This window comes from Malurus melanocephalus, unplaced genomic scaffold (assembly GCF_030028575.1).
Source record: "Malurus melanocephalus ecotype Western Australia unplaced genomic scaffold, MMel_1.1 scaffold_5, whole genome shotgun sequence".
Taxonomy (NCBI): Eukaryota; Metazoa; Chordata; class Aves; order Passeriformes; family Maluridae; genus Malurus; species Malurus melanocephalus.
In genome coordinates, this window is record NW_026623237.1 from 3,836,216 (window position 1) to 3,851,558 (window position 15,343).

Consider the following 15,343-nt stretch of genomic DNA (forward strand, 5'->3'; position numbering starts at 1 on the left):
ATAATTTGAATTCTTAGTGGAAAGTTACAAATACATAATATAAAGGATTTTGCCTTGTCTGTAATAACATGTTTTTAACAGCTGAGCTCTGCAGTGAGGTTGAATCTTACATTTTCAGTATGTTCAGCTATGTGCCCTTCCTGCTTGAWTGAGAATATTATGTTGTCATAGGGTCTTCATTTGTCTTTTGCTGAGGCTAATGTACCACTAATCATTTGAGCATGATTATTATATGGCTTTGTTTCAGCCTGACCACACAATCTGAGTAATKTTCCTAAATGGAAAAGCATCTTTTATGGTGAACAAGGGACTTTGTTAATGCTTATTCACCTATTAAGGTCTTTGTAATCTCTGACTAAATGTTGATTGAATACAATAGATCATCTGCACATACTGATCTTTTGTTTGTACTTGCAAACATGTTAATGATTGTCTCTTTTTTTTTTTCCTTAGGAGAGGGTGGGATTGATGGAGATGGAGACATCACTCGATCAGAGAACATTACTGCTTTCCAAAATTTTGTTTTGGACAATACGGATCATAAGGGAGTGCATTTCTTAATGGCCGATGGGGTGGGTCAATTTCTTTTTYTTCTTGCACTGAAAAAAATCTCACAAAACTGACACCTCAGTCTGCATACAGTAGTGTATTTGGCATTGTGTTTGTAGCTACAATGTGAAATTCGCCAAGTCTTGCCATTAACATTCTTGGTGTCAGTTCTTTTACCTTTAAGAAATAGAAATTATCATGATTCCATGAATTAGTTCCTCAGAGTCCTTTGTTTGACCAACAGATTTGTGGAGATACTAACCATATGCTATGTGCTTTGCAGGGTTTCTCAGTGGAGGGTCAGGAGAATCTGCAAGAAATCCTAAGCAAACAACTCATGCTTTGCCAGTTCCTTACAGCATTGTCCATTGTCCGGACAGGTATGTTTTGTCCATCAATCTTCCTCCTTCTCTAAGGTGTGGGTGGCACYGGGGAATRTTGCWCTACARTTTTTATCAGTTCCTTGAAGTCTGYGCTKCTGTGAGGCCCAGTTGCACAGAACTGAATGTGTATGCRTAAATCTTGAGGTGGTTGTCACAAAGCTGAAAGAACTGGTCAGAAAGATAAGATTATCTGTGTCTATTTTGCTTGTAGTTTAAAGCATGAGTTAAAATGCATTAATTTAAAGCACCTAATTTGTTGGATTATGTAGCTGTCTTGGGGTAAGGTCATGCAGTGTTATAACTGGACAGTATATCTGAGTTTTATGGCAGTAGCTGGACCAACTTCCTGAATATTCCAGCTGAAGGGAACAAAGTTGTCTTTATCCAGTTCATCCTTTCYTCTTACTTTTAAAGGCTTTTCTCCTTTAAATCTGCCATCTATGTGATCATCTATAATGATGCCACACCCTCTCTTAGCTGTATGTCATTGTTGCTGAATGATGGATGTTGCAGCTGTGTCTGATTTTGATGGCTTCTCTCTTCCACTGAGTTAATTAGCCTTTGGCACTGGTATAGAAGACAAAATTATAATTTTCATCTTGTGCCCTATGTTTAGAAGAACCTGAGGCARTGATCTACTTAGCAGTAGTCTCAAATGTGATACGATTAAAGGGGCAGCCTTCTTTAAGTCTTTCTTACATGGGCAGATGATAGTTCTGTACAAATGCCTGYTTTTTTCTTGGGGAAATGGGGAATYTTGTTTGAAGGAGAGAGGCAACAYAGACTCTTTYCYCTCTAGATGGCAAGTTACTCCATTTAGGTAACATCTGTTAGTCTTCTCCTCTAGCCTGAGGTTCCTTGTTGCATGTATTGGGGYTCCTCTTCCTTGAAGGYKTTGGGATAGCATGCTGCCATGCCAWAGGGCACAGTTTGGGCCTGGAAGGGAAGGATGGGGGTTAGATAGAAGGTTTGTTGATKCCTACATACAGATTAGATTCCGGTCAAGCGAATGCTTTTCTCTCTTTGCTGCAGAGACAGAAGGAAGATGTTTCGTGAAGCCTTGTTGGCCCATTTTATAACTGTTGTAGATGCTGTTTAATTGTAYGAAAAAACTGTTAATAGTTCTGCAGAAGGATTGAGGTGCCTGGTATGTCCTTGTTTCTTTATAATCTGCTGGCATTGGTGTACTTCCTCTTTTTTCCAGGAGGACATTTTGTCTGCAAAACCTTTGATCTGTTTACTCCATTCAGTGTGGGACTTGTTTATCTGCTATATTGCTGCTTTGAGAGAGTTTGCATCTTTAAACCTGTGACAAGCCGCCCTGCTAACTCAGAGAGGTGAGATGCTTGAGCATGAGTGTCTACTAAAGAAAACCATCCTCTAAATACAGTGATAGATGAATTGGGTAAGCCTAGTGGAAGCTTTGTGACCTGCCTCAATTAGCAGCTGTCTTGGAGGAGGAAACATTTTAGATGTTTAGCAAATTATGGACAAGGTAAAGATGATATTTGCCAAATTGCCCTTCTGGGAAGGAAGCTGTGGAACTGGATATATAACAAATCCTGTTTTTCATGAAACAAGTATGGYTTCAGTGAAGCCAGAGGATATATGAGATGTTGGACATGSGCTGGCACTGTGTGCTYACAGCCCAGAATGCMAGTTGTGTYCTGGGCTGCATCCAAAGCAGYATGGACAGCAGGAGGAGGGAGGGGATTGTGCCCCTCCACTCTACTCTYGTGATACCTCACCTGGAGTGCTGCATCCAGCTCTGGGGTCCRTCCCTAGTACAGGAAGGTTTTGGACCTGTTGGAGCAAGTMCAGAGGAGGAGTACYGACATGATTAGAAAGATGGAGCACCTTTCCTATGAGGAAAAGCTGAGAGAATTTGGATTGTTCAGCCTGGAAAAAAAAGAAGGCTTAGGGGTAACCTAATTGGGGGCTTCCAGTATTTGAAGGGAGCCTACAAGAAAGATGGAGAGGGACTTCTGCAAAGAATGTGTAGTGACAAGAGAAGAGGGAATGGATTCAAACTGAAGGAGAGTAGGTTTAGGTTAGATATTAGAATGAAGCTCTTTACAGTGAGGATGGTAAGACACTGGAGCACTGTTGCARTGAGGTTACCCAGAGAAGCTGTGGATGCCTCATCCCTGGAGGTTCAAGGCCAGGTTGGATGGGGCTCTGAGCAATCTGGTTTAATGGAAGGTGTCCGTGTCCATGGSAGGGGGTTGGAACTGGATGATCTTTAAGGTCCCTTCCAACCCAAGCCRTTCTAGGATTCTGTGTTACTTATGTGTGTTTTCATTGTACCTGCCAAGTTCAGTAGAATTGATCTACTACTTGAGGGACATCTGTGGGGTGTTTATGTAGGGCTGCATTTCCGCATCTTTCCAGAGCATGGAAAATATACAGTGAGATTCCTCCTGGATATCCCTAAGAAGATGCAAAGAGTTCCTTGGGATTTGGGAAACTGCCCATATAATGGGAGTGTGGCAGAAAAGTTGGCTGTGTGAAATGACTGAACCCACCTGATCTCTCTGCCTTGCTCTGCAGGTATGTGGTGTGCAAAGGCCTGAAGTCAGGGATTGATGATGTGCGGGATTACCTCTTCACAGTGAACATCAGACTCAACCAGCTGCGCAATTCTGACGTGGATGTGAATCTTATTGTCCCATTGAATGTGATCAAAGACAACCAGGACTTCTACAATTACATTGTCCAGTCCAATGAAAAGTGAGTGACTATGAGTGATGAGGGCTGCTGGTGGTGGGCAGATTAATTTACCATGGCTTTCAGRTGTAACTTCCTGCACTCATGGAGGTACTTGATGATGCTGCCACACTGCTCTGCTTTTGTTCCCTGAGAGGCTGAGCAGAGCAGGGGGACTGTGCAGACAGAAATGCTGTAYTACTGTTAGTGACTATTTGGCCTCTGAATACTGTGTAGACAAGAAAGGAAAGTACTGCCTAATTTGTTCCAGTGATCTTCCTGTCAGCTTGAATCATGTTGGCTAAGATGCCTCTCTGCTCTGTGAATCAGACTGGCTTTCCCCCGTTGTCCCAGCACTCTTTCTTATTTGGAACAGTACAATAGAACAGTACAGAAGAACAATCTTGGTAGTGATTCTTTTGTTCCCTAACCAAAACTTCTCTTCTCTTTTAGCCACTGCAAAGTTCAGATAAAGGCACTAGCCAAAATTCGTGCTTTTGTTCAAGACACGTGAGTATATTCCTCTGGCTTTTGGTGAGGACTGAATTAGCCTACTATTAATGAATTGCTTTGCTGTACTTTAATATGTTCTTGATTTGAGCTGRTACTTGCCTTGGCCTTTGGAGCCAGGAAAATGAAAAGTGCTTTTAGGTAGCTTAGTTTGTGTCTCTTCCTGAGTTATTTGCAGAGACCTGTGGGTGGCTGGAGGAGTCCTGAAAATTGATTATCACCCTTATTGAGAAGGCTTCCATGCATTACATGATTTTCAGTTACTGTAAGCGAGCTTGCTTCTTAGCAGGAATGTAAGCAGAAAAGAAACTTGCATTTGATATGTTCATTTCAACAGTAACCATCTAACTTGAATGTGGCTCATAGCTGTTAGTTTTTCTGGGGGCAATTCAAAGCATCTAAGTTACAGACCTAGAATTACCTAAAGCTTGATGTTAATTTCTTGCATAAAACTAAAGCCATTGTAATGTTTCCCTGCCATGGTTTTTCTGTTCAGGTGTAATTCAGAGATAATACATGGTGGAAAGTTGAGTGAGTTTGGTAGTTAGGAATTGTCTTAGAGTTAATCCTAACATTCATTGTTTTTTTGTATAGCCTTCAGCAGATCTTCACTGTTAGTCTTAAGTAGGGCTATGTACCCAGTTCTTGGAAATTAGCGTAAGTTTATGCTAGTACATAACTTTTTGAAAATATTTATACCCAGGCATACTTTAATGGAACAGAGTGATAGCTGCTAGTTAGTAGTGCAGACCATGAAGCAAAGCTAAACATGAAGAGAGGAAGGCGGGGAGGGAAGGCAGCATCCTCTTCTGTACAATCTATTGTGGAGCAGTTCATGTTTGTTGTTGCCAAGCCAGCTGTGAAAGATCCAAATTTTATAGGGCTGGGATACACAGTGTTGTAAAATCAAGGAGGTTTCACCATCTTAACACTCTGCTGTCTTTCTTTAGAACGCTGGTTGAACCACGGCAGGCTGAAATCCGAAAGGAGTGTCTCCAGCTCTGGGGGGTAAGTAAGGTACCAAGCAAAGGAGATTGTGAAGGTGTCCTTACTGYAGTGAAACAAGACCAGAGCTGTAGTACAGATAGGACTTTCTAGACAGAGGTTTAATACCTTGTCTTGTGGGAAGGTCAAAGACCATTTCAAGCTGTTTATGTAATCAAACACGATGTCCCTGATTTATTGTTTATGGCTTAACTGAGCAGGCTTCTTTGCAGTTGAGAGTATTTCACTGTACACAGARAGAACTCAGCATCTAGATCCCAAGCAGCAGAGCTCTCTAAAAGGTCTTGTTTAATGAGTATGCAGTTTCTGTTTCCTGAGCTTTTGACTGCCATGGGGCCATARATATGGCAGTCAGTTTCCCAGGCTGATTGTGTGTCTTTGATGAAAGGGTATTTCATCAAAACATGCATGAAATCAAAGGTTTMGACTAAATCTTTCTGGAGTTGCCTGTTGGTTTCTGTGAGATCTGGTATACCTACATTAAATTTGCAAAACATGAGATTTTTTTTTTTTGCCACATGATATTTCTTCTTCATCTGGAATCCCAAGAGTAGGAGTTTCAGGGCAGGATGTTTTTTCWTATATTGAACCAGAAATGTTCCTTTGAATGTGCCGAAGAATAATACTCAGTATCAGTTGTTTGGATTTGTTTTCAGATTCCTGATCAGGCTCGTGTTGCTCCTTCATCTTCAGATCCCAAGTCCAAGTTCTTTGAGCTGATCCAGGTGAGACCTTGCCTGGGGTACTTTCATACAAATTTAACCTTTTTCACATTGGAATTAAGAAAGGAAGAAGCTGTCCTGGGTTATTGTTTCATGTRGWAGTTATGTTTATCTGCCTATTGATRTGTTGTGTCTATCTTGCCTTTTCAATACTTTGATCTTTAGGGCACAGACATTGATACCTTCAGTTACAAACCCACTCCTCTGAATGTCAGCACACTGGAGAAGATTCGCCAAGTGTTAGATTACCGGTGTATGGTGTCTGGAAGTGAGCAGAAGTTCCTCTTGGGGTTAGGGGTAAGTGCTAAGAACAGTCTGGGAGTTTTGCTGATTCATTTCAATGCTACTATTCTGCCTTGCAGTTCCACCCCATGCTTTATTGTCCTTAAAGGCCTTAAAGAATCCCCCCAGCAGTTCCTGAGACTTCTAGTTATTTATGTTTCTTTCTCTTGATGTCACTGCTTTTCACACTAATTAACCCTGTTTTTTTCTAATCTCAGCCTACACAGAGACCTGCACTCCTGCTACTGTCTCTAATTATCTTCCCTGTCCTTTTAAAGGTGTTCTATTTCTGGRTTCTTTGTGTGGGCGTGAAAAGTCATTGGCAGATGAGAATCGGTGTTTTTGTTCCTTTGCTGTAGAGGTTAAGGTTCTTCCTTAAAACTTATGACAAAGAAACTGCCTGTGACAGCTCAAGACAAAAAGATTGTCAAAGGGTAGCTCTGCAGTCAGAGGTCTCTCCTCCACCCCTGCCCTCAGGAAGTCTTGGCTGAGCATGACTCTGTCTTTATGTACAGAAATCACAGATCTACACCTGGGGTGGTCGCCAGTCAGATCGCTGGACAAAGCTGGATTTGAAAACTGAGCTGCCACGAGATACTCTTCTCTCTGTGGAGATTGTTCATGAGCTGAAAGGAGAGGTAGGAGCCTATCTCTCCCTTACCAAGCTGCTGCAAATAAAAAGATGAATTTCACCTAATCTCTGCTAAGATACTGACGAATAAATGTTYCGCCTTTGCCAGGTCCAAGTTTTCTTTGTAAATGATCTTTAGAGTAACTATTTTGGAATTAAGTTCTTCCTGTCTGGTTCTAGAGATACAAACTTTTAACGTTGTTTTGAAAACAGTTTGATGTGTTGCTATTCTATGTGGAGCTGCAGATGACATTGCCACCATGACTTCATGTGTCTGTGGCTGTTTGGGTACATAATTGCTCAGTAGTGGTTGCAGACTGTGGGGAGAATATCCTCRTGATACATTCACAGTGTACGGTGAAAAATGCCAGCTGCCTGGGAGCTTCCCTGTCCTTTTGCACCTCAATATGCTGTAGYACTCTGAGCTTTGTGGTACCTGATAAGGCACAGATAGCTGGTAATGGCAGCTGTGGTTCTGCCCTTTCTCTCTCCCCTAAGACAGAACTGGGTATTTGAGAYAGACTATCCTCCAAGGACCAGTGTATTGCTGTGTAATGGGCAGCAGGGAATTTGTGTGCTTCTAATAYCTGGAAAGGTGCTTTCTTGCTAGAAGAGATGTCCTGTCAAGAAACAGGCTATAAATCAAAACTGAAATATCAAGAGTCTGAATAATAAATCTCTGTATTGCCCTCCTTAGGGGAAAGCCCAGCGAAAAATCAGTGCCATCCACATCCTTGATGTYTTGGTGCTGAATGGCAATGATGTTCGAGCACAGCATTTCAACCAGAGGTAGGTAGGATCTGGAGAAGCTTTTTTCTTGTATATGAGTAGGAGTGACTGGGAAACAGTGTTCAAACAAAAAGCAGAATGCTGAGCACAGGAAGACAAGTGTATTCAASTGAAACACTGCTATAAAGATGAACTGTGAATGAAGCTCCTCTGAAGTGAAGTACATTTAGACTTTYCCAATTGCATCTTCTCTGTGAATGAGGGCAGGTCTAGCTTCTTTCTTGATGTGGSGTGAGCCACACTCAGCTGGGATAAACTGACCATTCTGGGAATATAAATGACCATAGCTGATAACTGGCTGAGGGAGAAGCAACAAGCCCCTCCATTTCCTTCCTCAGAGGCATTAAGTCTCTGCTAGTCCTGCTATCCTGATAAATAGATCAGTGTTCAACATCATGTAGGTTTATACAGTAAGCTATGGAGATTCATTCCTAATGGATAATAGGCARTATCACTGGGCACTAAATTGGGAGGGTGGGGTGAAAAGAAGTCCTGCTAGACCCACTTGATTAGCAGTGGAGGCAGTCTGCATTKACTGAGGTGTCAGTCAGTTACTCTGCTGACACTTTTATCTACCTGCTGTGTCAAAGACCTTGTTAAATTAGTGGGTTCTCTTTCCATGTTCATTCAGGATTCGACTGGCGGAGAAGTTTGTCAAAGCTGTTTCTAAACCCAGCCGGCCAGATATGAACCCCATCCGGTGAGTGACGCCTCCTTCCCTCAGCCTAGTGTRCTTTGGTGTCAAGAGCATTGGAGGAGCTGAAGGGGAATTACATTTCAGGCTGAAATTTATAGTTGTCTTATGTTCTTTGAAAAGAGGCTAAAAGCTTTTTACATATTTAAGGTAAATATTGTTAGTGGAGAAGTTGTGCCCTCCTTTCACATGTCAGTCACATTTTCATCATAGGTGGATTGGCTGGTTTTGATTTCAAATATGTGTGATTGTATGTCTAGCACTYAGTGAACTTAATCACTGTAAAGAATTCTGTGTCCTTGTCTGCCCTGAAGGGTCAGCAGCAGTACAGCAGTGCTGACTGTTAGTAAATGCAGTACTGACCAGCATTGATGAGGACAAGGCTTTTACAACCCCCAGGAAAGTTCCTGACACAGGTCTTCAGCTTTGGTTGTCTCCTGGCATTCCATTTCATTAATTCTACTGTGGTGGAGCATAAGAGCAACACTGTGAGGGCATCAGATATGTACTATGGACAAAACAGCTTCTCATTCAGAAGCTAGAAGTGCAGCAATGTTATGAAAGAATCTGGAGGAAGGGAATGATAATGTTGTCCTTGATGGCTTAATGAAAGATGAGTGGAATCTCAGCCTAATAACAGACAGTTGTAATAACTGGAGGATCCCAAAACGTCGGGAAAGGCYGAAGGTGAAGTGAGAAGGAGAGCTGGGAAGATAGATTGTAGAGGGGTCTTTTGCTGCTCTTGTGGAAAGGTGTTTAAAGTGTTCCTGCTGTGCTCTTGAAGCCTGATGYTTGTAGCAGTATGTGGAGAAATGAGCGGTTGAGGTGTCCAATCAGAGGCAATGCTTTTTAAACTTACTGATTGTTTTTCTGTGCCTCAGAACAACAAAATCAGTTTGATGTAATGATAGAATGATGACTCAAGATAATTTCTACTGATTAAAAAAAAAAAGTTCTTTTTACCTCAGAGTAACTAACAAGTTTTTTGGCATCTCTGAGGGTAATAATGGTGATCACATTGTTTAATTTTAGTGTGTGGCCAGCATGCTGAGGGCAGAACCAGCCTGGGACCAACCTTAGTCAATTTATATGATGGGAAAACAAAAGCACCTGACTTTCACTGTTTTTACTTTCTTGTATAGTCAACCTGAGGAAAAAATGCGYAACTTCCTTAGCAGCAAGGATGCTTATCTGCGCCTTAGAGCAAGCCAACCATGAGTGTGCAGGTGTCAGGTTTTTTCAAACCAGGAAAACTAGGAACTGAAGCCTAAGATAGAGGAGAAGRGTGAACTTCAATTGTGTGTGACTCTACCTCATGCTGTATAAAATCAACCATTTGGCTGTTCCCTGTAGCTGGGCAGAAAAAAAGCAGTTTAAACTTTTTGACATGTGTTCATCTTTTCTCCCAGAGTGAAGGAAGTATACAGATTGGAAGAAATGGACAAGATTTTTGTGAGGTAAGCAATTGGTGCAAATAAAATGTCAGGGCCCACTGATGTTTTCAGTCACTGGGAGAGATATTCTGATCTGTGCTAGAGAAGTCATGGAGAAAGGAGCTGTTAGAGCTCGTTCATCTGGTGGYTGCTGTTCCTGAGATGCTGCATCATTCTGCTGCATTCTAGTGCCATAGATGTGGCCGATGGACTTCGTAACAGTTGGAGTAGCAACAGCATTTGAGTTTGTTGCAGAAGTATCAGTGGCTTGAAAGACCCAGAATTTGCACCTGAAATAGGAACCCCATTTGGATTAATTATGGTAGATCATCACAGATTTTTTACCACAATAKTCAGTTCTCAGCCTGATCTAGACAGGTCTGACTGGTTTCTCTTGTCCCATCTGGGAAGGCAAGAAACTGAATTCTTCAAGATGTGATGATTTGGTCCTGTCCTGTGCAGTGCTGTCAGTTCTCACTGTGGCACACTGGAGAATGGGTCAGGTGGTGCGATGTGTGCACAAGCACATGGTAAAGGAAGAAACAATCTCTATCACTGCCTTCTCTCAACATGTAGGTTAGAGATGAAAGTCATCAAGAGCTCAGGGGGAATGCCCCGGCTGTCGTACACTGGCCGAGATGACCGGCACTTTGTGCCYACAGGACTCTACATCGTACGGACTATGAACGGTAAGCGGAGAGAGTCCCCAGTCTCACTGGACTTTTCTTTTTCTCTCCAAGTAAAAAGTATTGACCAGGCTCACATTGTAACTTGGTAAAAAAATAATGACTGTATTCCAGTGGCTAGAGATTAACTGTTTGCATGTAGTGAGGGTAGCTTAGATTTGGGTAAAGTTTAGAGTGTTTATATAGTAGGTTTTTCTGTTGTGGGTTGATTAGCTATTGTGTGGGTAATTCCATGTATTTATATGACTGATTACCTTCTTTCTAAAGGAGGTAATGATTTTTCATCAAGATATTTTCCAGAGTAATAGRACATGGAAATACCCTGTTTCAAATGTCAACTTCTAAATGCAGTGAGATGGGGTTTTTCTTGGTGATTAGAGCAGAGCTTGGGAAGCAGGTTTTCTTGGAAGAAGGAAGGAAAAAAAGGAGTAATTGAAGTACCACACTTTATTCTTACAGATTCTGCTTCCCTACTTRCACTGTATATGTATTTCTTCTGTGATTATTTTTCTCCCCTTKTATTTTTTATCTGATTTCTGTAACCCTTCTACTAGATCCCTGGACAATGGCATACAGCAAAAACTTCAAGAAGAAATTCTTCTTCAACAAAATGACCAATGTAGCGACATACAACCTCCTTCCTGAAGCCATTGCACCCTTTCAGTGAGTATAAGCCAGAGCTAAGGCTATGGAAAGGTATCTATCTGCGTGTGTGTGTGTGTCTGGGTAGGAAGGCAGCTCAGGAGTGCTATGTCCTTGCAGTCGTTCGCAGTGCAAGCACAGCTCGTCACCAGCAGGGTGTGCTACAGGAGCTGGCACCTTCTCAGACGTTCAGGAAACTGCTGATGTGGAATCATGGATTTTGTAATTAATGGCTATGAATAACAAACATCTCACAACTTTGTTCTGCTATCTGCAGCAGAGTACCAGTTACTGGACCTCCTGCACACAGGGAAGCAGAATTTGAGCCCAGCGACTCTAGTTTGCAGCATCTCTGTATTTAACATGTTTGGTTGTAAATTACTAATTTAAAAGCAAATCCCAGTTCATTTAGCCCAAGCTTCTGTGGGAAGCTTGGAGCTTTTTTTTTTAAAGAGAGTGAGAGAGAAAAGCAGCAGCTCCTTGGGAAAGGATGGAGTGGCTTACCATTGGACAGTCATTAACACTGTGGCTGCTGAAAACCATCTGTATCTACTGGGTACTGGCTGAAGGAATTACCTAAGTACAGCAGATACTCAGTCTGATACCTCAGGGCTCCTGGGTAGAGCCTGCACACCCTACYCTCAGGTAGTCTCAAGAGTTGCCCTCTACCACTGTTACCCAGGACTGTGCCTCCTAGCAAGAACTTGATATGAAATAGGGCTTCTGATTTTGTCCCTTTGAATCTCCTTATCTGAAAGAGTAGTGCTTTCAAGAATCCTTAAGCCTYCCTTAATATGGTGAATGGCAGAACAGGTTTAAAAAGAGAGGCACATGATGCTTTTTCCTTCCATGTGTCAGGGTGGGGTTAGTTCTGCCTATGTGCTCTGAAATAGGCCAGCATGGACCTGCAGGAATATCTTAGGAGGTGGAGGGAGTGCATGTGTGGGAYGCCAGAAGGGATGTGTTGTGGTGTAGTGAGTACTAATATGTCTATAATTAGCCACTGACATGTGCTCTTGTCACTGTGCTAGTACTGCTTTGTTAGAACAGAAGCACTAAGTAAGCTATGAATATTAAGTGTCAGTAATTGTACAAAACTAAGGGTTGCTGTGTTGGCAGTAATTAGCAACTCTGATTTCATTATGGCTGGGACTGTGTTGATACAGTGAGGGAGGGCTGTCCTTGATGGATGGAGTGGGAGATGGCATTGTAGGGCCAGAACTCTCAACAGCTAAGCAGGRCTCAGTTATTGCACATGAGGGGAAAGAGGGAATGATCCTAGCTGCTTTTGTACAGTGGGAAGTGCTGTTTGTTTGCAAAGCTCCATAGGACAGCTGTTACTGATTATAGTAGGTATGTGGTGAGTGATTAGGTTGCTGCTCCTGGCAGACTTTSTAAATTCTTCATTAAGGCCTTTCCATTGCCTGCAATGACAGTTCCATCCTCTGATAAACTTGGGGGAAGGTATTTTTCCCCTAGTGACCTAACTCCTTCCAGCAAATATTGAACTGAATTTGAGTGAAGCTAGAATTAAGAAGTTTGTTTCCAGGAAACCTCTTAGGCTTTGCCATTGCTGTACTTTGAGGGCTGCAGAGTTTGTAAGGTGAATGAATGAGTGTACTGGTCTTTTCTAAGGCACCTATTCAAGTATCAACTGCTCCCATTGCAAAGGCAGTTGCCTCTGGCTGGGATAAGTGTTTTCCTTTCCCTTCTCTGCCAAACTAATCTTGCTCTCCTCTCTGCCCACAGTGTCTGCCATTWCAGCCGCCTCTTCTGGGAATGGGGGGAAGGTGTCAAAGTGCACGACTCTCAGAAAAGACAAGATCCAGAGAAGCTATCAAAGGAGACTGTCCTGTCTTTCATCCAAGCACACTACCCCTAACCCTGCTCTCTTGAGAGTGCAGGAGGGGACTGAGCCCAGCTTGGATTCTTCAGGGACTGATGACACTGGGAARGCTCCACAGCTTCTGTCCTGGTATTCTCCAGAGCTGATTTTCTGGAGATGATCAAACCAGAGGGTGGTATGCAGAAGGCAAAGGATGAAGCTTTACCCTGGTAGTGTATATATGAGTACAGCCCAGGTAGCACCTGCTGCCGGAGTATCTGAGGTGACTCCTGGAGCTGAGGTCTAATGTCCTTTTGTCCTGACCTACTGCATGCACGAGGCCAAGGGTCTGGCAGCTTTCTTTGCTCCTGTTCAAACATCCAGCGAGGTTTGTGGAGCTCTGTGTGTGCCAGAACTCTCCAGGCTTCTGCTKCTTTTGTAGTGTGGGAAGGAGTAGAGATGTTTTGATGGCAGAGCTGGGCAAAAGCACATTGAAGCAGCCCTGCATCRTTCCTGGCAGCTGTCTCCTTGGGCTTGTCAAAGGCATCCAGYGGAGGGTGTGAACTCTTTGGCGAGCTTTGGGACAGAAGTTACATATTCTTGTCGGTGTCTCCAACACTTCTGCTTATCAAGGCATTCAGCTAGCTACTGGCAATTCTTAYGTGATGGTATCCTGTTGGACAAAGGCCAATGCCAGTGATGAGTAGAGTTCCTGGCACAGTTTTGATGTGCTCACACACATGACAAGGATTTCCCCTCTCCAGGTTAGTGACTGATCCCAAGCCAGCATCCTGGGGGTAATTTGTGAAAATGTACCATGGTTGGTATACGTGCTTCATGGTATTTGAGACCAAGGCGCTTTGATTCTTGGTACTCGACATTATTACTTAAACCTTYAGGGAGGAAAGGATGTGGGATGGAAGACATAGGAAAGCTAGGATGGATGCTGGAGTCTTTGGAAGAAATGATGGAAATTGCCTAACTTAGATAAAAAGACCCAGGGCTTCAGTAAAAAGATATCTCTACTTTAACCATGTTGGTTAATCAGAAGAAATCCTGTCCCTTGACTCTGTCCAATGGAAAGGTTACCAGATTTCCCTTTTTAAATGTCAGAGTGGCTTTGAAGTCCTCTGTATCTCATTTGGCTTTGGAACTGCATCTGAGGTGAAGGCACAGAGCTGGGAAACTCTSAGTATGGCATTTCTCCATGCACTTCTGTGCCAGGCTCGAAGTTGGCTTCTGTTGAATGTTTTGCCCTCACTTCTGGCTTCCATGGCACTTTGCCAAGTCTTCCACATAAATCAGAAAATAACACATAGTTGAATGCTTTTGAACAAGCAGCAAGTTGAATGCTTTTGAACAAGCAGCAAGATAGCCCCTTTTTTTGTTTTGATTTTTGTTTGTTCTTGGCTTGTTTTTAAACACAGGTTGGCAGTAGGGAGAAAAGTGATTTAGGGGTTTGTCTGAACTGTGCCTTAAGGAAAGCTATAGTTCTAGAGTCTTTAGCAATTGTTTAGACTGGATCTTTCTCTCCACATCCATATGAATGATTTGAACAAGCCAGTGCAGCAAAACATAAAAATTTACACTCAGACACAGGTCTRTCAAAGCAGTTGAAGGACTGCAGGCTGTTAATGCATCTTCCTGGYTGATCTGTAGACCCTCTCTACTCTCAAACATTGGTAAAACGTGTATGAAAGAAATGGTAGCCCTTCCCATTAAACAAGAAATGTGTCATTGGTAGCTTTGTCTTGGCAAAGGCACTTTCATGAGGGATGAAGAGGAATCTCTCCCAGTGGGCAATAAAGTACCTTAAGCTCTGGTGTCCAGACCTATGTACACTTGGCTTTTTAAACCAACCAGCAATTTGAGTTGAGGACCTCTGTGAACTGCCTTGAGGCTATTCCAATGCCAGCCAGCAACACATGATGCTCCCTCTGCCAGGCTCCTTTGTGGAGTGTTGCACCCTCAGTTAGGGCTTTGACTCCTGTGGGTTGGCAGAGACAAGAGTCATTAGGGAGTAAACCAGGATGACTGTAGGCCTTGGAAGGTATAAGAAAAATCTGGTAAATCTGCAGGCTAGCTTTTAGGAATAGATACTTTGTTTAATCAGTTGTCTCTAGTTCCTCATTTTAATTTGCTTTTATTTTTGATGCACTGAACTTTGATTCTGAATCTCCCTTCAATAAGRCAAGCATGAGCCACCAGGCTACTTGCTTCCCTGCTAAGGGATTATGTTGAGAAGGGGAGGTGAGGAAAGTTTTGCTGAAGGGAGTGTTTATGTATGTTAATTGCACAATGTATTGCTATTAAGCTTTGTATCATTTTGTGTTGACTTCTCTGCTTTCATGTTCTATTACCAATACAGCCCTTTAGTTCACAGCAGTGCTTCTTTACTTTGTTCCCATAAAATTCTGGCCAGCAGTATGTGTCAGTGTGGCAACACAAAATACGCAGCAGTGTTAAATTTTCAAGGCAGTCCCTTT

The 15,343-nt window shown here is 42.6% G+C and overlaps 1 protein-coding gene across 1 annotated transcript in view; it reads left to right on the forward strand.

Annotated features, from left to right (window-relative positions):
* Positions 1-15,237, forward strand: part of CMTR1 (cap methyltransferase 1) — a 28,587-nt gene extending 13,350 nt beyond the window's left edge. Inside the window, exons 10-24 of the mRNA XM_057370880.1 lie at positions 454-572; positions 833-929; positions 2,137-2,269; positions 3,483-3,662; positions 4,092-4,148; positions 5,099-5,156; positions 5,810-5,878; positions 6,041-6,172; positions 6,673-6,795; positions 7,486-7,577; positions 8,209-8,277; positions 9,681-9,728; positions 10,281-10,393; positions 10,945-11,053; positions 12,782-15,237. Coding sequence (XP_057226863.1) covers positions 454-572; positions 833-929; positions 2,137-2,269; positions 3,483-3,662; positions 4,092-4,148; positions 5,099-5,156; positions 5,810-5,878; positions 6,041-6,172; positions 6,673-6,795; positions 7,486-7,577; positions 8,209-8,277; positions 9,681-9,728; positions 10,281-10,393; positions 10,945-11,053; positions 12,782-12,914 — 1,532 coding nt within the window. The 3' untranslated portion in view covers positions 12,915-15,237. The remainder of the gene's footprint in view (positions 1-453; positions 573-832; positions 930-2,136; positions 2,270-3,482; positions 3,663-4,091; positions 4,149-5,098; positions 5,157-5,809; positions 5,879-6,040; positions 6,173-6,672; positions 6,796-7,485; positions 7,578-8,208; positions 8,278-9,680; positions 9,729-10,280; positions 10,394-10,944; positions 11,054-12,781) is intronic.
* The last annotated feature ends 106 nt before the right edge of the window (positions 15,238-15,343 follow it).